Below are 25,510 nucleotides of genomic sequence, written 5' to 3' on the forward strand. Positions count from 1 at the left end.
TTACAACGTTTGAGGCCCCTCGGCTGGGGCCAATTCGTAATTGCCGCCACTTTCTCAGGATCCATTTGAAAGCCTGTTGCAGAGATTATGTAGCCCAGGAATGGCAGGGACGTCTTCTTGAAACTACATTTTTCAAGTTTCGCGTACAGACCATGCTCCCTAAGTATTTGGAGGACTTGACGGACATGCTGATGGTGTGAAGGCAGGTCCTGGGAGTAGACTAGCACATCGTCGAGGTAGATGATTACGCAGGTGTTCAGAAGGTCCCGTAACACCTCATTCATAAGGTGCTGGAACACCGCCGGGGCATTACATAAGCCAAAAGGCATCATGAGATACTCGTAATGCCTGCCTCTGGTATTAAAAGCGGTTTTCCACTTGTCTCCGGGACGAATTCTGACTAAGTTGTAAGGACCTCGTAAGTCCAACTTTGTGAAAATCTTCGCTCTCTGGAGCCTATTGAGGAGCTCCGGGATTAGCAGGAGCGGGTAACGATCCCGCTTGGTAATGGAATTTAGGCCTCGATAGTCTATACACAGTCTCAGTGAGCCGTCCTTCTTGCTGACAAAGAAGAAGCTTGCCCTTGCAGGCGACTTGGACAGGCGAATAAACCCCTTAGCCAGATTCTCTGAGATATACTCGGACATGGCCCGGGTTTCAGGTAATGATAAGCGATACACCCTTCCTCGGGGGGGCATGGTTCCAGGTAACAGGTCTATAGCGCAGTCATACGGACGATGCTGCGGAAGGATCTCCGCCTTGGTCTTGGAAAATCGTCCATGAAGTCCTCATAAGGTGCAGGAAGACCTAGGGCAGAATGCATCAATGGGAGTGCGGGAGCCCTAGGCACTTTCATACAGTTAGCTAGGCAGAAAGGGCTCCACTTGACAATCTGTAGGGTATCCCACTGAATCATGGGCGAGGTCTTCTGTAACCATGGCAACCCTAGCACCACAAGGTGGACAGCCTTATCCAACACTAGGAAGGCTATCTCCTCCAAATGGATCGCCCCGGTGCGGACAGTAATGGGTGCCGTGGACATCAGGACAGGTCCTGGAAGGAGCATCCCCTGGATGGAGGTAATTCGTAACGAGACCTCCCATCTATGCATAGGGATTCACAACTGGGAGACTAAGTCCTGCAGGATGAAATTACCTCCGGCTCCAGAATCCAGGAACGCAATCATCTCAATGGACCCTCCAGGGTATTCCAGGGTAACAGGCATGGTACATTGAGGAGCTGTAGCACAGCCTAGGAGGAGCTCCTCCCGACCTCCTAGACTTTGGCGTTTTCCGCTCACTCCTGGCAGCGTACCAAGAAGTGGCCCTTCTGGCAAAAATACAAACACAACTTCAATGAACGGCGACGTTGCCTCTCTTCAGCAGAGGGTGGGCCCGTCCCAGCTGCATGGGTTCGCAGGTGGGAGCATCTGGACGAGAAGTCTTAGGAGAAGACGTGGGTCTTGCCAACACAGAAGCAGGACTGTGGCGAGAGGAGTGCTGCTCCTTGGCCCATTGTTGTAGGCGGCAGTCAATGCGAGCAGCCATCTCTATCAAGGCGTTGAGGTCATCCGGCAGATCTCGGGCAGCAAACTCATCCTTTATGCGTCCAGAGAGGCCCTCCAAGAAGATCGCCTTAAGACTACCATTCTGCCAACCTACTTCTTGGGCTAAAGTCTGGAATTCCATAGCATAATCTGCCAAGGAGCAAGCCCCCTGACGGAGTTGCAGCAGATCAGATGTAGCTGTAGCTACTCGGGCGGGCTCATCAAAGGCCTGTCAGAAGTTCGAGATGAACTGTTGTAGGTTCGTTAGTGAGGGATCATTGTTTTCCCAAAGGGGAGAAGCCCATGTTAAGGCTTTCCTATCAAGCAGGGGACAGGATATATGCCACTTTCAATCATCACCGCATCCGAGGGGAACTGCCGAGGCAACAGAGAGAATCGTACGAAACATTGGTTCAGAAAGCCGCGGCAGGTCCTTAAATCTCCAGCGTAGCGGGAGGGTGCCAGTAGCTGAGTCACAGAAGAGCTGTGTCCCTCGGGGACCCCGCCAGCAGGAGGCGAGAGGACAGCTGTTCCACCTTGGCAGCCAGAGTATCAATGCAGCTCTGGTGTTGCAGCATCCACCGGGCCATCACGGGCAGGTCCGAGGGAGCGGGCGCATCCGCCGATTCCATGGCCTTGCAATCTGTTATGGAGTTTCAATTTAGTGGACCTTGGGCCGACCTGCAGGAGACTGGGAAAGATGTTCAATGTCTCTAGTATGTGGCAGGCCGGGAGGCAGATGTTCAAGCAGGACATAGAGGTGTTCTTCACCCTGGAAGCTGGTACTCCCCCGGGAGGAGCCCATAAGAGCCCAGCCGCTGGGACTTAGGCGGCTTCACCCTTGGAAGCCGAAGCCCCCCCGGGAGGAGCCCGTAGGAGCCTGACCGCTGGGGCTTAGGCGGGTTGATGATCAGGACTGAGAACTGGAACCAGACTAGAACAGTAGACAGGTACTGTAACAGGACTCGGGTACTGGAACCAGGCAGGAACTGTAGCAAGACTCGGGTACTGGAACCAGGCAGGATCTGTAGCAAGACTCGGATACTGGAACCAGGCAGGATCTGTAGCAGGCAAGCAGGAATCAAGCAGGTACGGTAGCAGGCAAGCAGGAACCAAGCAGGTACTGTAGCAGGAACGGAGCGAGTACCAAGGCAGCTCACTCCGGGGCACAACGCAACAGGGAACCAGGAGGTAAACCTGTTGCAAGGCAAAGACTGGGTGTCCGTGGTCGGCTTATCAAGGCCGCAGCGTCTGGCGTCAGGAACTGAGCGGAGTCACCACTGGCAGGAAACGGCCTAGAAAAGCGCCCAAGTGACGCGCGCGCTCGCCTAGCAGCAGGGCGTCTATGGGAAGCTTCCCGGCGGTGCGGCCCCCGTGGGGATGCCGCCAAACAGGCCACAAACCAGGCCTCCAGAAGCGGGAACAGGTCCAGGAGCACGGAGGTAAGGGTCTGGTCGCGGCGCTCACAGCCAGAACCGCAACATTTGCCAGCAGATTTAACTATTACTTTTCGGATTTTTATAACACTTAATAAAACCCCATTTACAAAGGGGTAGATCAATATATGCAGGACCCCGCCTCTGGAACTCACTACCTGAACACTTAAAACTACAGAACAACACTAAAATATTTAAAAAAGAGCTTAAGACCTGGCTCTTCAGGCAAGCCTTCAAAGACGGGATTGGCTAAACACCACACCGCTAAGGACACCACATACTATTTCGGATAGTTACACACCACCAAGCATAGTTAACTTTTCTACAACTAACATTTCTCTACAGTAATAATAACCCCAACCTGTTGCTAAATAAGCTACTAGCCGTAACCATTCTGTGCTTTTTGCTATAACCCCTTCTTATCTGCTTTCTTTATAGTCATGATGCTATACCAGTTGCCTGTTCTAGTTATGATGTTATACCGGTTCCCTGATGTTATACCAGTTATTTCCTCATCCGTTTTCATTCTTGTTATAATGTTATACCAGTTGTCTCATCAATTGTATTTTGTTGTTTTACCTGTAAACCGTAGTGAAGGCATCTAGCTAAACTTCGGTATATAAAAGTGTATAAATAAATAAATAAATATACTGTATAGGTTAAGACAAGGGCAGAATTGTCCAATCCACTGACTCAAAATGTTGTTCAGTAGGAAAATAAAAGATTAATAGAATAAAGGAACATGAATTTCAAAATATAATTTTGATGTATATTTTAAAGAGAGAGAGGTTGAGGATCCAAAGAAATAGTTATAAACTTTTTATTATGGCAGATTAAAAAGATTTGCTGACACTCTAGCAGGCATCATTGGATGAAAACATATAATCAATGCACTGGATGCAAAGGTTTATTTCTGGTCACTGTCTACAAAGATAGGTGGTTAAAACTCTGAAGCTTTCTTTTAATTCTGACAGCTCACTTAGCTAGCCACTTTATTTCACATCAAAATTGTGTTTTTACTAGAATCATTTTAAATCAATTTCTGAACTAATAAAGATCTTCAGTGAATAAAACTATTTAAATTCTGTGCTCAGAAAAATGTGCTTCAGAAGTCCTGCATTATTCTAGGAGAAATGAATAAACTATTTTACATGCTGATTTCCTCTCTTAATTGCATAGTATACTATCAGCTTCATTACAGTATGCATGAAACTAATTTCTTTTAAGATATTGGTCTCTGATGTCATCATCATCTGGAACTGGGTGGAAGAAAGGCTGCAAGCATGCTCCAAAATGTCTGCTTCAATAAAGAGAAAAAAAGTTAAAAATACTTGTCTGTATTTCCTTCACCATCGTAACTAGACATTTTAGCATATGAGGAAAGCAAGCATATTTGCATTCCTTCTCCCATCTCCCACACTGATCCTCGCTCTCTCCTCTGCCTTGTCCACTTTTATCCCCAGTTCTCTTTTCCTCTCAACCCCAGCCTAGATAGTAGGAAAATGGCTTTCTTTCCTTCCTGGTTCTTCATCCACTGTCAGCCCATGCTTGCATTTCAGTCATTTTTCCATCTCAAAGGGGCTTTGCACCCTGGGAAGCCTCCATCTCTCCCACCCTTAGTTATGGTGCTTACTTCAGTCACCAACCACCTCATTTAAGTATGTTTAAAATACATTTATGAAGCCAAGATTTTTAGGAGTCAATGGGAAAACAAAAATAAAGTTTCTCATACACATTACACATTTTGAAAGGAGTCAGTGTTGAAAACCTGCAGTGCGATTGAAGTAGTAAAAGTGGAATTTCTGGAGTCAGACTACAGATTCAATAATAGGCACTATTTTAACACCCTTCTGAGCCAGAAGATGAGAGTTGAAACATAAAACTTCATGTACAATCAATGACACATTTCACAGCATAACACATGCAAGGACTGGTCTACACGGGATGGTAAATTTCAAATGGGGGTGCGAGCGATCATATTCATGTGTATATGGGCACGTGGCAATTTTATATCCTATGCACATATGTTATAAAAGAGCCCTTTGTGTATGTGTGCTCCTAATTTCAAACTTGTGCATGCACAGCAGCATAAGTTGGCTTTGAGACCCACAAGTGAGAGAATTTTATAACAGACATGCGTCCAGCCTATGGCCAGTTTCACCAATTCATCCACCAGTTTGTGCAGTCTAGAGCTAGGTCCTCCAAATCCCTCTGGTTCTTTAGCCTGCTCTCGTTTCAGTTAATCCAGACTCCTCAAATTCTTCAGGGATGCCTGGAAATAGTTTTATAAAGACTTACACCTCCTCCATAGCAGAACTAAATTTGCGCTCAACTATACCTGGACACACGCCCAGATGTGTAGCTACTTGCACACATATTTATTAGCCCTGCTCCAGAATGGTCATGCCCCTCCCACATCCCACTCCTTTTATTTCTGATGCAAGATAGTCGCACATCGATACTTGTGCACGCATGTGGGCAGCTTATAAAATCGGGTGAACACGCATCTGCTACTTGCACATCCATTTCCCAATTTTGGCACATGCCCAGCTTTTAAAATTCACCTTTTATTCTGCAGTTTACCATCCCAAATATTATAATCATTCATGTATTCATATGAATGTAACCTTTGGGTGGGAAGGATCCTGTGTGCCCCTGTGTGCCCCTGCACTCAGGGGCACACAGGAAGAGAGATAGACCCTATCTGCTCTCAGTTTCTCTCAATTTTTCCACAGATAGCTTTACACACCTGAGTTCCAGAGGTCTCTGAGAAGTGAGGCTTAACCTCAAGGCCCTTTTGCATTAGTCCCTTTTCCTTTTCTGATCACAACAATAATGATAATCACAGTCTTTTGCATCCAAAAAACACAAGCAATGTGGTTTCCAACTTCTTTACTGATAGTTGATTAGATGACTGAATAATATTTATAGCATGCAATTCATGTTTCAAATATAGTCAATAAATAATAGATCATAAAAATTAATAAACTTGTGACCTCACTTTTCTGCAACTTCATTGAATTCCTTTGGAAGTAAATGTCTTTTCTACTTGATATCTTTCTATTTCCCGTTACTCAGATTGTTCAGATTGAAGATAGTTCAATCTGCCTTTCAATTCCTATTATTATCACTGCTTTCTCCCCGCTATGAAGTGGTTAGAATAAAGTCCCAATAGTTTATCAGAACATAAGTCCCAATTTTCATGCCTTTCCTGAAGTCTTCTTAATTACTTCAGATCTCCTTATGCAGCATCAGATGGGCACTCCCCTCCGAAGTGCAATACACTTTAGTCAGCAGCAGACATGGTCATTGAATACTCTCAGCTCTTTCCCTCCAGCAAGGTACAGGACTCTACTTCTTAGATGAAAAAACCTTCACTCTCCAGGCTCTATTTTGGTGAAAGATGCCTCTTCCCAAAGAATGGAAACTGATTATCTGATACCTAGGGTACTCACTTCCTGGTGGAAAAATTATAGTCTTTACTCCAAAAATAGGGAAAAGAAACTGGAGACAGGAAGGGTGGAAAAACTTCCTTGTTCCAAGATGAGGTGATAGCAAAAACAACTGAAACGTGAAACTTCTTTGCATCAGGTCACAAACAGGTCCAAAACTTGGAGAAGTTATAGCACACAGTCTGAATCTTTCCTTCCTTTGAAGGGACATACCAATCCTCACAAATGAAAGTCTCCCCAAAATGGATTTAAAGAGTAAAAGCAAGTACAAGTAGGTCAGGTTGAACAACTGATCTGCCAAAGGGAAAAACATACAGTGTAAATCTCTAAAGGGATTGTTTTGTACTAATTTACCTAGAAGCCCAAGATATATTGTAAGGGAAGAGCTCAGTAACACACAATCCACTGAGAGGAGAGGATCACCTTGCTGGTGGCTGAAAGGAATCAGTAAGTTCTGCTTGGGAAATTTTTTTAAAGTATTGGGGAGAAGTAAACTAGTGGGGTATATTATTTAGTATGTTTGTGTGTTTGTTTTTAAATAGTCAGTAAGACAACCTTTAAACAGGTTAGTTTTGTTTTTAAATAGTAAAGCAGCTAATAATTAGTGTGTTTGTTTCCCAACCCTCCCACCCCTCTCCCACCCACCCCTAGTTCATCCTTTAATTTATAGGCAGGTGTCACTTACACACACACACACACAAATCAGCCCTATAACTTCACTTCACGAATTCTCCACACTTCATTGAGAGTTTGATCATTCCCTTGTAGGCCAATACCATATATATAGTGAATACACTAATACATTTAAAGAACCCTAATTAGACAAATTCCTACTCCCACAGCAATCTAAAACTTAACGAGGAACTGAACAAATTTGAGATGAAGGGAGCAGTCCAGCAGCAAGAGGGGAGCCTCCCAGTCTTTTGAATCTAGTGTCACATGTATGATTTTTTACCCACAGGTGAGAAGTTGTACGTGTGCATCCGATGCAAAGAGCTCCTGTCTCTCAGAGAATGAGTCCGATTTCTGGAGGCTAGAGTGGCAGACCTGGAGCAGCTGGGGCAGACAGAGAGGTATATAGATGAGACCTTTGGGGACATAGTAGCCAAGCCCCAACTTCAGACTGGCAGCCCTGGTGCTGCCTTGGAGGAAGAAGGTCTCATGATTGGAAAGCATCAACCTGGTGCAGCAGGAAAAGATCCTGTAGCAAGGACCTGCTCTCCAGGTGGTGCATTGTCCTCTCACATTGAGGATGTGTTTCCCAGGGCTACTGCCCAGGAGGCAAGAGTAAGGCAGCCTTCATAGTTCGTGATTTGATTATTAGGAATGTACACAGCTGGGTGGCTGAGGATCACCTGGTAAGATGCCTACCTCTTGCAAAGGTGGCGGACCTCACACGTCACCTAGATAGGATTTTAGATAGTGCTGGGGAGAAGCTGGCTGTCATGGTACATGTGGGCAACAACGACATAGGAAAATGTGGGAGGGAGGTTCTGAAAGCCAAATTTAGGCTCTTGGATAGAAAGCTGAAATCCAGAACCTCAAGGGTAGCATTCTCTGAAATGCTCCCTGTTCCACACAGGTCCCCAGAGGCAGGCAGAGCTCCAGCATCTCAATGCATGGATGAGATGATGGTGCAAGGAAGAAGAATTCAGTTTTGTAAGGAACTGGGGAACCTTTTGATGAAGGGGGAGCATTTTCCAAAGGGATAACCTCCACTTTAACCAAGGTGGAACCAAGCTGCTGGCACTAACCTTTAAAAAGGAGATAGAGTAGCTTTTAAACTAGAACAAAGGAGAAAGTGGACAGTCATTCAGTAGCGCATGGTTCGGAGGGAGGTATCTTCAAAGGATACTAATGATGCATTAGAATTAGGCATCCCAACAGTAAGGTTCCAATAATTAAAAAAAAGTAGTCCAAGTGCCTGTAATTAAAAACTCATCTGAGTTAAAAGATTCCAATTTATCCCTATCAATTAAAAAGCAGAATGAAAATACAAACAAAAAACATACTTTGAAAGGTTTGTATGCTAATTCCAGAAGCCTAAGAAGTAAGATGGGAGAATTAGAATGCATAGCAGTGAATGATGACATAGACTTAATTGGCATCTCAGAGACATGTAGAAAGAGGATAACCAATAGGACAGTGCTATACCAGGATACAAATTATATCGCAGTGACAGAGAGGAGCATCTGGGAGTCGGGGTGGTGCTTTATGTCTGGGATGGCATAGAGTCCAACAGGCTAAATGCACAATTGAATCTTTATGGGTAGAAATAAATCTATTGTGTGTTGGGGAAAAGTATAGTGATAGGAGTATACTACCTTCCACCTGGCCAAGATGGTGAGCCAGACAGTGAAATGCTAAGAGAAATTAGGGAAGCTAACCAAATTGGTAGTGCAGTAATAGTGGGAGATTTCAATTACCCCAATATTGACTGGGTAAATGTAACATCAGGACACGCTAGAGAGATAAAGTTACTGGATGGAATAAATGTCAGTTTTATGGAGTAAATGGTTCAGGAACCGACAAGAGAGGGATCAATTTTAGATCTAATTCTCAGCGGAGCACAGGATTTGGTGAGAGAAGTAACAGTGGTGGGGCTGCTTGGCAATAGTGATCATAATATGATGAAATTTGAATTAATGACAGGAAGGGGGACAGTAAGTAAATCCATGGCTCTAGCGCTAAACTTTCAAAAGGGAAACTTTGATAAAATGAGAAAAATAGTTAGGAAAAAACTGAAAGCAGCTGCAAAAGTAAAAAGTGTGCAAGAAATGTGGACATTGCTAAAAACAATACCATTCTAGAAGCACAGTCCAGATGTATTCCACACATTAAGAAATGTGGAAGGAAGGCAAAATGATCACCAGCATGGTTAAAAGGTGAGGTGAAAGAGACTATTTTAGCCAAAAGATCTTCATTCAAAAATTGGAAGAAAATCCAACAGAAGAAAATAGGATAAAGCATAACTGCTGGCAAGTTAAATGTAAGACATTGATAAGACAGACTAAGAGAGAATTTGAAAATAAGTTGGCCGTAGAGGCAAAAACTCACAATAAAAACATTTTAAAATATATTCGAAGCAGATAGCCTGTGAGGGAGTCAGTTGGACCATTAGATGATTGAGGGGTTTAAGGAGCACTTAGAGAAGGTAAGGCCATCTCAGAAAGATTAAACGATTTCTTTGCTTCGGTGTTTACCGAAGAGGATGTTGGGGAGATAACCATTCCAGCAAAGGTTTTCATGGGTAATGATTCAGATGAACTGAACCAAATCACGATGAACCTAGAAGATGTGGTAGGCCTGATTGATAAACTGAAGAGTAGTAAATCACCTGGACCAGATGGTATACACCCCAGGGTTCTGAAGGAACTAAAAAATGAAATTTCAGATCTATTAGTTTAAATTTGTAACCTATCATTAAAATCATCCATTGTACCTGAAGACTGGAGGGTGGCTAATGTAACCCCAATATCTAAAAAGGGCTCCAGGGGCAATTTGGGTAACTACAGACCAGTTAACCTGACTTCAGTGCCAGGAAAAATAGTGGAAAGTGTTCTAAAGATCAAAATCACAGAACATATAGAAAGACATGGTTTAATGAAACAAAATCAGCATGGCTTTACCCAAGGCAGGTCGTACCTCACAAATCTGCTTCACTTTTTAAAGGAATTAATAAATATGTAGATATAAGTGAAACGGTGGATGTAGTGTATTTGACTTTTCAGAAAGCATTTGACAAAGTCCCTCATGGGAGGCTTCTAAGAAAAGTAAAAAGTCACGGATAGGTGGCAATGTCCTTTCATGGATTGCAAACTGGTTAAAAGACAGGAAACAGAGAGTGGGATTAAATGGACAATTTTCTCAGTGGAAGAGGGTATATAGTGGAGTGCCTCAAGGATCTGTACTAGGACCTGTGCTTTTCAATATATTTATAAATGATCCGAAAAGGAATACGATGAGTGAGGTAATCAATTTGCAGATGATACAAAATTATTCAGAGTAGTTAAATCACAAGCAGATTGTGATACATTGCAGGAGGACCTTGTAAGACTGGAAAATTGTGCATCCAAATGGCAGATGAAATTTAATGTGGATAAGTGCAAGGTGATGCATATAGGGAAAAATAACCCATGCTGTAGTTACACGATGTTAGGTTCCACATTAGGAGCTACCACCCAGGAAAGAGATCTAGTCTTCATAGTGGATAATACTTTGGAATCATTGGCTCAGTGTGCTGTGGCATTCAAAAAAGCAAACAGAATGTTAGGAATTATTAGGAAGGGAATGGTGAATAAAACAGAGGATGTCATAATGCCTCTGTATTGCTCCATGGTGAGACCATACCTTGAATACTATATACAATTCTGGTCACCGCATCTCAAGAAAGATAAAGTTGCGATGGAGAAGGTACAGAGAAGGGCGACCAAAATGATAAAGGGGATGGAACAGCTCCCTATGAGAAAATGCTAAAGAGGTTAGGGTTGTTCAGCTTGGAGAAGAGGTGGCTGAGGGGGGATATGACAGAGTTCTTTAAAATCATGAGAGGTCCAGGACGGGTAAATGTGAATCAGTTATTTACTCTTTCGGATACTAGAAGGACTAGGGGGCACTCCATAAAGTTAGCATGTAGCACATTTAAAACTAATCGAAGAATATTCTTATTCACTCAATGCACAATTAAACTCTAGAGTATATTGCCAGGGGATGTGGTTAGTAGCAGATAAACACCCACCAAGTAATATTTATTATGAAACTATGTTACAGTATTTTGATGGCACCTGTTTAGTTGTTAGAATTCTAGACATTTTATACAACATATAGTTATGTGCCCCAATGTGAACCATTGTGATGGTGCCCGCTTACCGAGGGTATAGATAAGATTTTAAATAAATAAATAAATAAATAAATAAATAAATAAATAAATAAATAAATAATGTGGTTGGGTTTAAAAAAGGTTCAGATAAGTTCTTGGAGCAGTCCATGACCTGCTACTAACCAAGTTGACTTAGAAAATATTAGGGATGTGCAGAGCAAAAGTTTATGTCCATATGTCCAAAGGGGGTCCCATTTGCGGTCAATATGGACATAAAAAAAATTAAATGAGTTGGGTATATGTCCATATGTGCAAATAAAAATTTAAACCCCCTCACCCTCCTTAATCCCCCCCCCCCCCCAGACTTACCACAACTCCCTGGTGATCGAGCGAGGAGTGAGGACGCCATTTCTGCAATCCTTAGCGAGAAGCACGTGACGTCGGCGCCACGTCAAGTGACGCGGCGTCACATGATTCCCGGCGGGGTCGCGCCGGAAGGCTCGTTCGGCCCAAAAAGAACTTTTGGCCAGCTTGGGGGGGCCTCCTGACCCCCCCAAGCTGGCCAACTGGCGAACTCGCTTGGGGGGGTCAGGAGGCCCCCCCAAGCTGGCCAAAAGTTCCTTTTGGGCCGAACGAGCGTTCCGGCGCGACAATGCCGGGAATCACGTGACGCCGTGTCACTCGACGTGGCGCTGACGTCACGTGCTTCTCGCCAAGGATTGCAGAAATGGCGTCCTCACTCCTCGCTCGATCACCAGGGAGTTGTGGTAAGTCTTTGGGGGGGGATTAAGGAAGGTGAGGGGTTAAAATTTTTATTTTGGCTCAACAATCGCGATTTCCAACATATCCAACATAGCTATGTTGGATATGTGGAAATCCGATCGTTTATGTCGCATCACTTTTTTAAGTTAAAAAAAAATATGAGTAGCGTTTTACATATGCGGTCAATACGAATGCACACCCCTAGAAAATATAGCCACTGCTATTACTAGCATGAGTAGCATGGCATATGCTTAGTTTTTGGGTGCTTGCCAGGTACTTGTAGCCTGGATTGGCCACTGTTGGAAACAGGATGCTGGGCTTGATGGACCCTTGGTCTGATCCAATATGGCAATTTCTTATTTTCTTAAGTTCCTTCTGGAATAAATTAGAAAAAAATAAATAACAGGAGTCAAAGAGCTCCTGCCTTTAGGAAATCCAAACTAAAATCCACACTCCTAAAATGGTACCTGGTGGTGATAAACAGCTAGTACATACCATCTGCAGCTCCCACATGGGGGAGTTAAAGCTAAACCTCTCTATTTTACTGAATAGCTCTGAATCTCCCTAGATTGTTAGAACATTCCTTTGCTAAGGAAACCAGTAGTTCCTTACATGGAGATTCTGCATTAATATATAGATATTTCAGGGCCACTATGCTCATTACCTGGTATCCTACATGTGGTGTGAAATAGGGGAATGATATGTGTACATTACCTTGTCCAATTGAGTAATAGATGCATGTACGATGGTACCTAATTTAGTGACGGTATAGAATTTTTTATAAAATAAAATAAATAAATAAATAAATGTAGCAGTGATAGCAGTAAGTAGTCAGTAGTAATGAGTCCTGTTTTCCTGTATAGCAGTATATACTTCCAGTACTGTATGTGTCTTTTAATACCCTACAGTCTTGGGAAGTCATAGTCCCATGGCTGTTACTGTGTTTGATTAGATGACATATTTATATGTGTAAAAGACTTGCTCCAATGCTTTGGGGTTCTTACTTGCCAGGTTTTTTTGGTTTTTTTTTTAGGGCCTCCATCTTCCAGGTACAGTATTGCTGTGCTCTGGGAGACATCTGACAACAGTTGTAGCAGTTGGAGGAACCATATTTCAGGCCCAAACAGTGGTAGAAGATAATGCATATCTGTGATGGACATCTGGTACCCACAGATGCAGAACTTAAAACTGCTTACCACATGCTTCTTGGCTTTGGACTTCTCAGTATGCTTCAACATCATACTTTTTAAATTCTAAATCTTCCTATTTTATTGTTCCAGCACAATGTACTGAGGTGGGAAGTATCCTCCCATCGATTTTGCAAGCATGGGAAGGCACTCCCTTTTGTGGTGTAGGCCGACGGACCTGCCTCACATCAGGGGTTGAGAGTAGCACAGAAGTCTGAAGTGCAAAGAAGAGCATAGACATGGCATGGGAGACTTTATTCAGGGCCATCCCCCACCAGGAACTGAAAAAGAGAATAGAGCAGGACCCTCCTCGATGCTGAGGCAGGACTTAGCTTCATCTGTACAGGTGCTGTCTTTGTTTATGGCATGAAAGATTCCTATAGTATTTAGCCATTTGTTTTATCCAGACCTGGGGCTGATCGAAACACTATGTGATTGATATGGAGCTCGCATTCTAAGGTGCAGTAAAACACACACAACACAGCAGATCACAGTGCCATCAGTGGTGTCAGAGTGGACACTTTGGCATGTACATCCAAGAGTCCCACAATGATTGTCATAACATGGACGGAATTACTGGCAGCATCAATGTAGCAGGGTGATAGTTAATGAGAGTTGTTGATACCACCAGTGCAGAGTACCTTGGAGATGACCACCTCTGAGGCAGGGGATGCTAATGTGGCACCAGGTTCCTCTTCAGCTTTACTGGCCGCTTTGAACAAGCATAAGCCAATCGGGATCCTGAGAAGGATGTCTGTCCTCCAGCTCTGGCTCAGAGGGCTCCTCAGCCAGTGGGAGACCAGTTATCTGAGCTAGTAAAGAATGTCTTTGCCTCCTTAAGGCCTGAAGACCAAAGAGGAAGATTAGAACCTCTCCTGTCCAAGATGGAAGAAATTTTCCTACATAGTGGAACAGCTCCAAGTCCTACACAGTGCATATTTTACCTCTAAATCTTCCAGTGTTCATGGTAAGCACTCACTATAAGGTGATGGATCCTCTTTCTTTGGAGGAGTCTCTTCATAAATTAGAGGGTGAAAAAGTGAGCTCCATCCACTTTGAGTTCTTTCCAGACATTTCCCCACCAGATCACCAGAGGCCTTTGCCTCAGCTGTCTTCTTCATCATTGGAATCATGGCTTAGTGTTCCCTCTTGGTCAAAAGACGAGGATTCCACAGGGATTCCATCTGATCCCCTTCCAAAATTGCCACAACATACCTTCCTTCCAGAAGATCTTGGTTTCACCAGATTCTTGGATAAGATGGCAAAGACGCTGTCTATCAGTGTTCAGAATGAAAAGGGCCCAAAAATGGATGTCTTTGGGCTCTTTTAGTTCCTTTAATCCTCAGCAGACTCTGATGCTATCCCGGTTCACAGACTTCTCTGGGATCTACTGATGAGGATTTGGCAGATGCCTACATTGTACCTAATGCTAGCCCAGAAACTGGACTTGCTTTTAGGATGGTCCAATTGCCATACCACTTTGTAGTGTTAGAAGCAGAGTTGAAGCATGCTAAGTGTATTTGTGATCACTCCATTATGTTCTTAGGGAAGGACTCAAAAGTGTTGGTTGCATTTGGGATGAAGGTCTTTCAAGATTCCATGCAGAGTGCCTGGATTTCAGCTAACCAATTCTATATGGTGCGGTATTTGTATAAATGTGTCCAGAAGCTTAACAGAAACAGACTCTGAGCAGGCAGGCTTCCATCAAGCAGTGGAAGACTGAGTGATATAAGAAGCACCTTATCCACTCCATATGCAAAGCTTTTGATACAGCAGCCAGAACTTCATCTACTTCTACAGGACACATAAGCTTTCATGGTTGCAGGCAAGCCAGCTCCCAGAGGACATGCATGATCATCTTGCTGATGTACTTTGTACAGGGTTCCACTTTGACAATAAATATGTTCAAGAGACAATAGCTCTGATTAAATAGCATTAATCAACATTACAATTCTTATCAGCTGCAACAAGGGACCAACCAGCCACTACTCAATGCCAGTACTTCTCTTACAACTGCCCATTCTTCCAAAGACATCCCCTTCTGCTCTTTTCAGTATCAAGCCCCTACAACTCTTCAGCAGCTGCCCGCCCGACAGAGGGAAAGGTGTCAGCCTAAGGCTAAGCAACAGATGCAGCTTAATTTGGGAACTAAGATTTGATGACTGAGATCCATATCCCTACCTTCGCAGGTGGGGGGGAGGGAAGGGTTCATTCCTTCCTAAAATGGCCCTAGATCAAGGATCAGTAGGTTCTGAGAATTAGCAAAATGGCTAATTCATCCTGCTGTCTACAGAGAACACTGTTTACAAGTAAGAAACTTGCTTGCTCTTTTTTTTCATTGAATTTAGATTATTTTGGTTTTGTTATAAGGGCATTAATTGCAATAAAAGGATAACTTAGAGCCTGAAATTTCCCGTTTTATAATAGAATTGATTTTTCTTTAAACAACTGTTAATGCTTGAATCAGGTTCACTAAAGCAGTAGGCATATAACCTTGACAGAGCTTATGCATATTAAATTTTAGAATGATGTCTGGTTTCGACTATTTCACAAAACATTATATTTAATATAGCAGATATAGTTTGTTTACTACTGTCACAACTAGTGCAAACTGGTGCAAGAAATCTGAATAGTTTTCCGAGCATACATGATTTTTTCCTTTTTAACATTTGTAGTAAAAGGTTTGGAGCTTGTAAGCAGTAGCATTAGCAAGACTTTAACTCTAACTACTGTCTCATCACACATCTCTCATAAGCATTCATAATTTAAATACTTAGGGGCAGATTTTAAAAGCCATATGCGCGTAAATCCAGCTGGATTTACGCTCAGGGGGGTTACGTGCGCCAAGCCTATTTTGCATAGGCTCGGCGACGCGCGTAAGCCTTGGGATGCGCGTATGTCCCGGGGCTTAAAAAAAGGGGCGGGGCATGAGAGATCCGGGGCGGGGTGGGGCATGGCTAGAGGCCTTCGTAGGGCCACTAGGCCGGGAGATCGCATGCCGGCACTCAGCCATGCACGCAACCTATGCCTGTCTAGAGGCAGGCACAACGTGTAAAATAAAGGTCAGGGGTGTTTTAGGTAGGGCTGGGGAGCGGGTTAGGTAGGGGAAAGGAGGGGAAGGAGGGAGGGGCTGAAGGAAAGTTCCCTCCGAGGCCACTCCGAGGGAACAGGGAAAGCCATCGGGGCTCCCCTAGGCTGCGCGCACATGTATAAAATCGGGAACAAATGTGCGCACAAATCTACGCCCGCCCGTTGGTATTAAAATCTGCCCCTTAATGAAAAAAGTACTTTTATGTTTGATTTTGTATATATATATTTTCAAGGCAATTGAATTGATGAATGGAATTAGTGCTCACAAGATTTAAAATTGTGCTAATTCAATTCCTTTCTGTGTATGTTACAATGTGTGCAATACATGAATTGATACAGCAGAGGTAACATCAATGAAATGTTCCATACATTGTCATTCCATTGTTCCTCAACCCTGTCTTGGGATGGCCACTTCCATAGACATATATTCTTTTCTTGGCTTTTCTGTGCTACACTCCATTCAGGTTTCAGTTCTGATAGTGGCTTTTGTGATGTAAACACGTGTCTATCACTGAGAATGGGACTTAAACTAACAGTATAGTACTAACATCCACTTTCTTGCATTAAATAAAACCATGTTATTTTATAGTTCCTGGCAGCCATAATGGATGAAGATTACAAGCTGGCAAGCAAACTTTGTCAAATGAGTAAGTAATTTGATGGGGTCCAGAATATTGTGGGAACATACTTTTATACTACCTCTTCAGATTTGAAGGCTGTTTAATGTGCTATCCTTCCACACGATGTTGAGGTCCATGGAATGTTCATACAAGCCCAGAGTAGCCAAAAAGGACAGCACACATTTATTCCTGTGTTGAGAATTTTACATCCATGGGGTAGTCAATTTTCAAAATGTTTTACATGGATGATCATGTTTACCTGTGTAAGATTGGTAAATATTTGGAAGGGAGTTTCTGCAGGGCTTTTGAAAATTGACCCCATGCTAACCACTGTAAAAATACCATGTAAAAAAATAGCCTCCATGTTGGTTGATTTACCTAAATTAAATATAAACAATATTGGAACCTATTTTGAGATTTTTTGATGCCAGTTGTATTTTTCTTAAAGGTTTGATTAATACGATTATTAGATGTATAAAATCAACATTAAAAATCATCTAGCTATACTAGTTGCGTTGACCACATACTCCAGCAACAAATTCCACAGCTTGATTATGCAGCGAGTGAAAAAATACTTTCTCCAGTTTGTTTTAAGTTTTGCTACATGTTAGCTTCAAAGAATATCCCCTAGTTATAGTGTTGTTTGAAAAGGTAAATAGCTGTTTCCTATTTACCTGTTCCACCCCACTCATGATTTTACATACCTCTAGCTTATCACTCTTCAATCTTCTCTTCTTCAAGCTGAAGAGCCCTTAGCTTTTCTTCATAAGGGAGCTGTTCCAACCCTATAACCATTTTTGTTGCCTTTCTCTGTATCTTCTAATTTTGCTATAATTTTTATGAGATAGGGTGCAATTCTGGTCACCTCTTCTCAAAATGGATATAGCGGAATTAGAAAAGGTCAAGTGTGTGGTCTAGGTGACTAGCATAACTGGATTTTGGAAGGGTTTGAACAAGTTCCTAGAAGAAAAGTCCATAAATAGTTATTAACAAGGTGATTCAGGGAGATCCACTACTTGTCATAGGGAGTGTACAGCAAGAAATTGGATCTACTTTTTGGGATTGGCCACTGTCAGAGGAGGGATGATGGGCTTGATGGACCTTTGGTTTGACCCAGCATGGCATTTCTTATGTTCATATGAAGTTCCCTTAGGGGTAGATTTTATAATTTTGCACGAGCGCGTACTTTTGTTCGCACACCAGGCGCGAACAAAAGTATGCTGGATTTTATAAGATACGCACGTAGCCGCGCGTATCTTATAAAATCTGGGGTCGGCGCGCGCAAGGGGGAGCACATTTGTGCAACCTGCGCGCACCGAGCTCGGCGCGCGCAAGGGGGAGCACATTTGTGCAACCTGCGCGCACCGAGCTCGGCGCGCGCTGCCTGTTCCCTCCGAGGCCGCTCCGAAATCGGAGCGGCCTCGGAGGGAACTTTATTTCCAACCCCCCCCCGCACCTTCCCCTACCTAACCCCCCCCCCAGCCCTATCTAAACCCCCCCCCCCTACCTTTTGTTGGCAGATTTACGCCTGCTGAAAGCAGATGTAAATCTGCGCGTGCCAGCGGGCTGCTGGCGCACCATCACCCGACTCGGGGGCTGGTCCGGAGGCCTCGACCACGCCCCCAGGATGGCACAACGCCCCCGGTCCCCCCCCAAACCACCCCCTGACCCCGGACATGCCCCCTCCCCCGCCCCTTTTATGAAGCCCCGGGACTTACGCGCATCCCGGGGCTGTGCGCACGCCGGCGGCATATGCAAAATATGTGCGCCGGCACTGGCCCTGCGCGTGTAAATCCGGCTGGATTTACACGCACAGGGCATTTAAAATCTGGCCCTTAGTTAATTTGAAGCATTCTAAATCAGAATGTTTTATTGCCCACTTTTAGAGTATTTTCTGAATATTTAATTAACAGGCAAGCAAGCAACACCCAAGGCAAACAGACATTTTAATTACCATAACATCTGTAGGTTAAATTTTCTTTTTTTAAATATATAACCAGGCTATATGAATTTTCTCTTTCTTAGGAAATGTATTTATTGTTCTTCCTTTTAAACCAATTAACCCTTACAATGAATGACTTATAAGAAATAAAGCATAACATGCTAATACAATTTCTTCTGTTACTATTATGCAGAAATTCTTAGTATTTCATTCCTGGAGTAATTGTAAAGACTGTAGGGTGTCACAATATTTATTTATTTATGCCTTTTTCTATACCGTCATTCCTAATAAAGATCACAACAGTTCACAAGAGACATTCAGAGATCATGGCTATTCGATAGTTTGAGGAGACATTCATAATATGGGTCTGTACATTCATGGGTTCAGATCAATACATTCAAAACTCAGGTCGATATTTAAAAGAGGTATAGTACATGACATGGGTCTATACATTCATGGCTCAGTTCAATACATTCATAACTCGGTCAATACTTGTGAGAGGAATAGTAGATGACATAGTGAGTAAAAGACATATTTCATGATGCAGAGTATTCATAAATAATCGTTCTTCACTTTAGGATGAGTTTATCTATACATTCATGGGTCAGTTCAATACATTCTTAACTCGGTCAATACTTGAAAGAGGAATAGTAGATGACGTGAGTAAAAGACATAGTTCATGACATAGAGTATGCATAAATAAATGTTCTTCACTTTAGGTTGAGTGTATCTGAGTGGGAATTGAGAATGTGATTGTTTAGTTCATTAAGTGTCAGTTTAGAGACTCCTTTCTTCTAATTGAGTCAGGTTAAGTTGTATGCATTTTTGAAGAGCCATGTTTTTACCTCCTTTTTAAATTGGATTCGGAAGTGAACTGGTAACCAGTGTAATGAGATTAGTGCTGGAGAAATGTGTCAAATTTTTTGGCTCCTGGTAAGAGCCTTGCAGATGCATTTTGCAATGGTTTTAGGAGGTATTCGGGCAGACCTAGAAATCGGGAGTTGCAATAATCTAGTTTTGAGAAAATTAAGGTTTGTAATATAGTCCGGAAGTCTTCAAAGGTTAGCAAAGGCTTCAGACACTGTAGAATCCTTAACATGTTGTAGCCAGATGTGATTAGCTTATTAATGTGTTTCTTCATCATGAGGTTTTCATCCAGTTGTATGCCTAGATCCCGTACTTGGTCAGTGGGCATAATTTTAAAATTACCGAGGTCAAGAGCTGGTGGTTTGATGATCAGGGAGTTTCTTCCTAACCGGATAATTTTGGTTTTTTAGGGTTTAGTATCAGTTTTAAATGTTTTAGCTCCTGCTGAATTGCTTTCATATGGGTTGACAGAGTTGATTCAGTGTATTCAAGAGATTTGGGGAATGGAATGTAGAACTGTATGTCATCAGCATACAGGAAGAATGTGTTTCCAAGGTCTGTAAGACTTTGCATAGAAGGAGCATATAAATGTTGAAAAGAGTTGCCTATAGAGTCGAGCCTTGGGGAATGCCGGTATCGGACTGGAAGGTGTCAGATATAGAATTACCCAGTTTTACTTGGAAAGATCTTTTTGATTATGGTCAATAGAGTCTAGTCCAGTTACCTCCATGTTGTAGGATGTTAATGTCACTATCTCCTGATTAACCCCTCCATTTTCCCACTTTAGAACTGTGGCAGTATTTATGAGATGGAGACAGAGCTGGTAGGAGGTAAATAATTCTCCTGTTGCAGCAAAGGGAAGGAGAGAAGTTTTGAAGGAGCCAAAGGATACCATGATGAGGAGAAAATTGGGGCTGTGAAGGAGGGGAATTGAGTCCTGAGGGGGATCGTTTTAAATGGGGGGGAGAGGGGTTGATGGATTGTCTGAGCACAGAGGAAGAATCAGAAGGACAGATAAGGCCATCAAAGGCCTTTCTGGGTTTGAGGGAAATTAGATGTGAAGGACTTCACCTAAGATGACCAGCTCTTTCACTTTGCATTGGTTAGCACAAAAGAAGATGTACTAAACTAAATTGATGTAGATTGCATATGTTCAAAGAACTATGCACTCTAACACAACCTTAAAACTTAACTAAAATCAGTTTTAGCAACCTTACTAGTAATAGGCTTCAGTCATAATTTATAGCAATACTCTTAGGGGCGGATTTTAAAAGGGTTGCACGCGTAAGTTATGCGCGTAACCCTTAAAAAACCCCCATGCGTGTGCTGAGCTTATTTTGCATAGGCTCGGCAGCGCACGCAAGCTCCGGGATGCGCGTATGTCCCGGGGCTTGCAAAAATGGGCGGTCAGGGGACAGGGCTGCGGTACGGGGGCGGTCTGGGGGCGTGGCGGCTGTCCGGGGGCAGTTCCCGGTGTGCCTGTGTCAGGGCCTGGCGCACCGGGAACCAGCTGGCGAGCGTAACTCAACAAAACAAGGTAGGGGGGATTTAGATAGGGCTAGGGGGTGGGTTGGATAGGAGAAGGGAGGGAAAGGTGTGGGGGGGGGGGGACCAAAAAGAAAGTTCCCTCCAAGGCCGCTCCGATTTCGGAGCGGCCTTGGAGGGAACGGGGAAAGCCATCGGGCCTCCCCTAGGGCTTGGCGCATGCAAGGTGCACAAGTGTGCACTCCCTTGCGCGTGCCAATCTTCGATTTTATAATATGCGCGCGGCAGTGCGCGCATGTTACAAAATCGGGTGTACATTTGTGCACGCCAGGTAGTGTGCACATATGTACCCCGCGCGTGCAAAATTTTAAATCGGCCCCTTAGAAACTTCCACAACAGTCCTCAATTAAGGATTCAGCTTAAAATCTGCATATTGTCATGTCTTGCACATTATCATCAATGCCAAACACCTTGTTCATTCTATTTATATATATTTGTTCTGACTCATAAATTGAGTTCCATACAATCTGGTGCCTATACTCAGAACTTATTGTAGTTACAAATAATCTTATGTGCATTATGTGATATCAAGAATGCCTTAACAAAACAATGTCATGATATAGGTTAGGAAAGCGATAAGGATAAAAAGATCCTTGGACCTCCCTTGTTGCTTGTCCTGGCCGCGTGGGTGCTGTGACTGGGCCTGCTCACCTCGCATTGCCCTCAACTAGCTCCGGCCTCACCGCTGCTGCCAGCTCTCGTCATCCCCATTGCTCACCACGGCAATCTCCGGCTTCCTCCATGCTGCAGGCCTCGCAGCGGAGCTCCTGTCGGGGTTCTGCGTCTTTGACTGCCTCGGCCCTGCCCAGCCAACGTGCTCCAATTTAAAGGGCCAAGCGTGGGAACACTGATGGGGGTGTAGATTGATGACATCACTTGAAAGCCCTATATATAGCAAGGTCCTGTCCCCAGGACCTCACCTTGGCAATCGGGTCGACACCGTGGTGTAGTAAGCTTGCCTATCCTGTGTTCCAAGTGTCTCCTTATTCCAGCATCTCCTTGTTCCCGAGTCTCCATGTGTTCCCGTATCCTCACTCAGGTAGTACCTCTTGGACTGATCTCTGGTACTGACGTCGGCCTGTCTGACTACTCTCGTCTGCTGCCTAGAACTGACCACTGCCTGTCTGACCATTCTCTTCATCTGCTGCCTGGAACTGACCACTGCCTGCCTGACCATTCTCTTCGTCTGCTGCCTGGAACTGATCACTGCCTGTCTGACCATTCTCTTCGTCTGCTGCCTGGAACTGACTCTCGCTTGCCTTGACTATGCTCAGACTGACCTTGGTATTTGACCCCTGCTTTGGCTGACCACTTCTGGACTGATTCTCTGGCTCTGACCCTTGCGCTTCACTCGAACACTCTCTTTTGGCCTACTGTGGCTACCAGACCAACCTGCTTGGAATCCACCCGCTTCCTTCACCTGACTAGACCCGCAGGTGCTTCCTGTCTCACCCGGAGAACATTCCTGAACTGTTACCTCCCTGAGGTCTCCGGAGCTTCCAGTTCGGATCTGGTCCATCCTCTCTGCATCAGCTGCGCACCCTTGCTCGTGGTGGGCACACCCCTCCGCTACCTCTCCGGGAGACTATCTGAGGCCCACCTAAGTCCAGGCGGTCCGGGTACACAAGGGCTCAACCTGCGGAAACCCCAGACTGTTATTGGCGAAGCTCCAGCTAGCCTCTGTCTCCTTGTGTGCTCCACCTCCTGGTGGCAGGCGCTCTCTGGGTCCGACCAGAGGGCCGTACCAATCCTGTACCAGGCCAAGGGTCCACCTCCAGTGCAACATACCTTTCCTTCATTGTTTCCTTCTAAAGAGGAAAGGAGTGGTGTGACCCTCTTTTCAATGCTTCTTTAGAGTCAGGAGTAGTTCCAGAGGACTGGAGATGGGTGAATGGATTCCTGTTTATAAAAGTGGAAATAAGGAAGAGGTTGAGAAATACAGGCCAGATAGTCTGACATCTGTGGAGAGCAAATTAATTGAATCACTGCTAAAACAGAAAATAATATAGTTTCTGGAATCCAACGGATTGCAAGATCTGAGACAGCATGGTTTTAGCAGAGATAGAGCCTGTGAGATGAATCTGATCAATTTCTTTGATTGGATGACTAGAGAGTTGGTTCAGGGGAGAGTGCTGGTGTACTTGGATTTCAGTAAGGCCTTTGACATGGTTAAGAACTTAAGAAATGCTATACTGGGTCAGACCAAGGGTCCATCAAGCCCAGTATCCTGTTTCCAACAGTGGCCAATCCAAGTCACATGTACCTGGCAAGTAATCAAACATTAGATAGATCACATGCTACTATTGCTTATTAATTACCGTAACAGATGTTTATGGATTTAACCTCTAGGAACTTACCCAAACCTTTTTTAAACCCAGTAACACTAGCTGCAGAAACCACATCCCCTGGCAATGAATTCAAGAGTTTAACTATGCGATGAGTAAAAAAGAATTTTCTTTGATTTGTTTTAAATGAGCTACTTGCTAACTTCATGGAGTGCCCCCTGGTCCTTCTATTATCTGAGAGAGTAAATAAATTTACATTAACTTGTTCGAGTCCTTTCATGATTTTGTAGACTTCTATCATATCTCCCCTCAGCCGTCTCTTCTCCAAACTGAACAGCCCTAATGTCTTTAGCCTTTCTTCATAGGGCAGCCGTTCCATGCCCCATATCATTTTGGTCGCCCTTCTCTGCACTTTCTCCAGTGCAATTATATCCTTTTTGAGATGCGGTGACCAGAATTGCACATGGTATTCAAGGTGTGGTCTCACCATGGAGTGATACAGAGGCATTATGACATCCTCCGTTTTATTTTCCATTCCCTTCCTAATAATTCCTAACATTCTGTTTGCTTTTTTGATCGCCACAGCACTCTGGGCCAACGATTTCAATGTATTATCCACCATGACGCCTAGATCTCTTTCCTGGGTGGTAACTCCTAAGATAGAACCTAACATTGTATAACTACAGCAAGGGTTATTTTTCCCTATATGCATCACTTAGCACTTATCAACGTTAAACTTCATCTGCCATTTGGAATGCCAATCTTCCAGTCTCACAAGGTCCTCCTGCAATTCATCACAATCCACTTTAGATTTAACTACTCTGCATAATTTTGTGTCATCCGCAAATTTGATCACCTCACTTGTTATACCCCTTTCCAGATCCCTTGCCACATAGGCAACTCAAATAAACTGAGCACCTTTGGTATGGGCTCTAGAGTGACTGACAGACAGGCCGATACAGTACAGTGCGCTCCGGCAGAGTGCACTGTTAACCCGCGTTTGGACGCGCGTTTTCGATGCGCTAGCTTTACCTCTTATTCAGTAAGGGGTAATAGCGCATTGAAAACGCGCGTCCAACCCTCCCGAAACTAATAGCGCCCGCAACATGCAAATGCAAATGGGTTAGGAACTAGTTGAGTGGGAGGCAACACAATGAATTGATAAATAGAGGCCACTCCAAGGAGGGGGGGTATTACTATTATTTATTATTTATTTTTTTTATTTGTTGGCTTTTTTATACCGACATTTGTGGGTACATCATGCCGGTTTACATTGCAACTGTTAAACAAGTGGAGAAATACAAATAACAGGATGGGGGAGTGGGAGCAGCGGAGAAGAGAGGAGAGAAAGCAAAAGCAAGAAAGGTAGAAGGAGCGAAATTGATAGGAACAGAACTGCGAACTGTAAAAGTATAATATATATACATGAAATAATAAATGTACATGTTATAAGGGAAAATCGATATATGTACATATTATATTGATGGATACATGAGATACATGAGAGTGCATGAAAGGATACATGGATAAATGGAACATATTATATAAGTAAATATACAAGATAGATTTGAAAATTATGCATATTGTTGAGTGGGGCTACACATGGAAGCGTAAATGACTGGAGCAAACAACTGGGGACTAGGGGGGTCAAGGGAAATGGACAAAGGGAGGGTCAAGGGAAAACGGACAAAGGGAGGAGATTACTATGTTTATTATGAGGTAGACAGGAGATAGGAGTCCTGGAGGGGGGTGTCATAGTAACAGTTGTCTGAGCTATGTTTGGTCCACATCTGGATAGGCCATTTTAAAGAGCCATGTCTTGATTCCTTTTTTAAATATGCGCAGACAAGGTTCTAAGCGGAGTTCAGTGGGCAAGGTATTCCAGAGGGAGGGACCGGCAATGGAGAAGGCTCTTTCTCTCGTGAAAGTGAGGTGTGCAGTTTTGAGGGTGGGAATGTA

The 25,510-nt window shown here is 43.7% G+C and overlaps 1 protein-coding gene across 6 annotated transcripts in view; it reads left to right on the forward strand.

Moving 5' to 3' along the window:
- ERICH2 (glutamate rich 2) overlaps positions 1 to 25,510 on the forward strand; it is a 172,702-nt gene that overhangs the window by 120,556 nt on the left and 26,636 nt on the right. For all 6 annotated transcript variants that reach the window (XM_029605741.1, XM_029605742.1, XM_029605738.1 and 3 more), the window contains one exon: positions 16,882 to 16,939. In XM_029605741.1, the coding sequence (XP_029461601.1) occupies positions 16,882 to 16,939 (58 nt within the window). The remainder of the gene's footprint in view (positions 1 to 16,881; positions 16,940 to 25,510) is intronic.

The sequence above is a fragment of the Rhinatrema bivittatum genome, chromosome 6 (genome assembly GCF_901001135.1).
Source record: "Rhinatrema bivittatum chromosome 6, aRhiBiv1.1, whole genome shotgun sequence".
Taxonomy (NCBI): Eukaryota; Metazoa; Chordata; class Amphibia; order Gymnophiona; family Rhinatrematidae; genus Rhinatrema; species Rhinatrema bivittatum.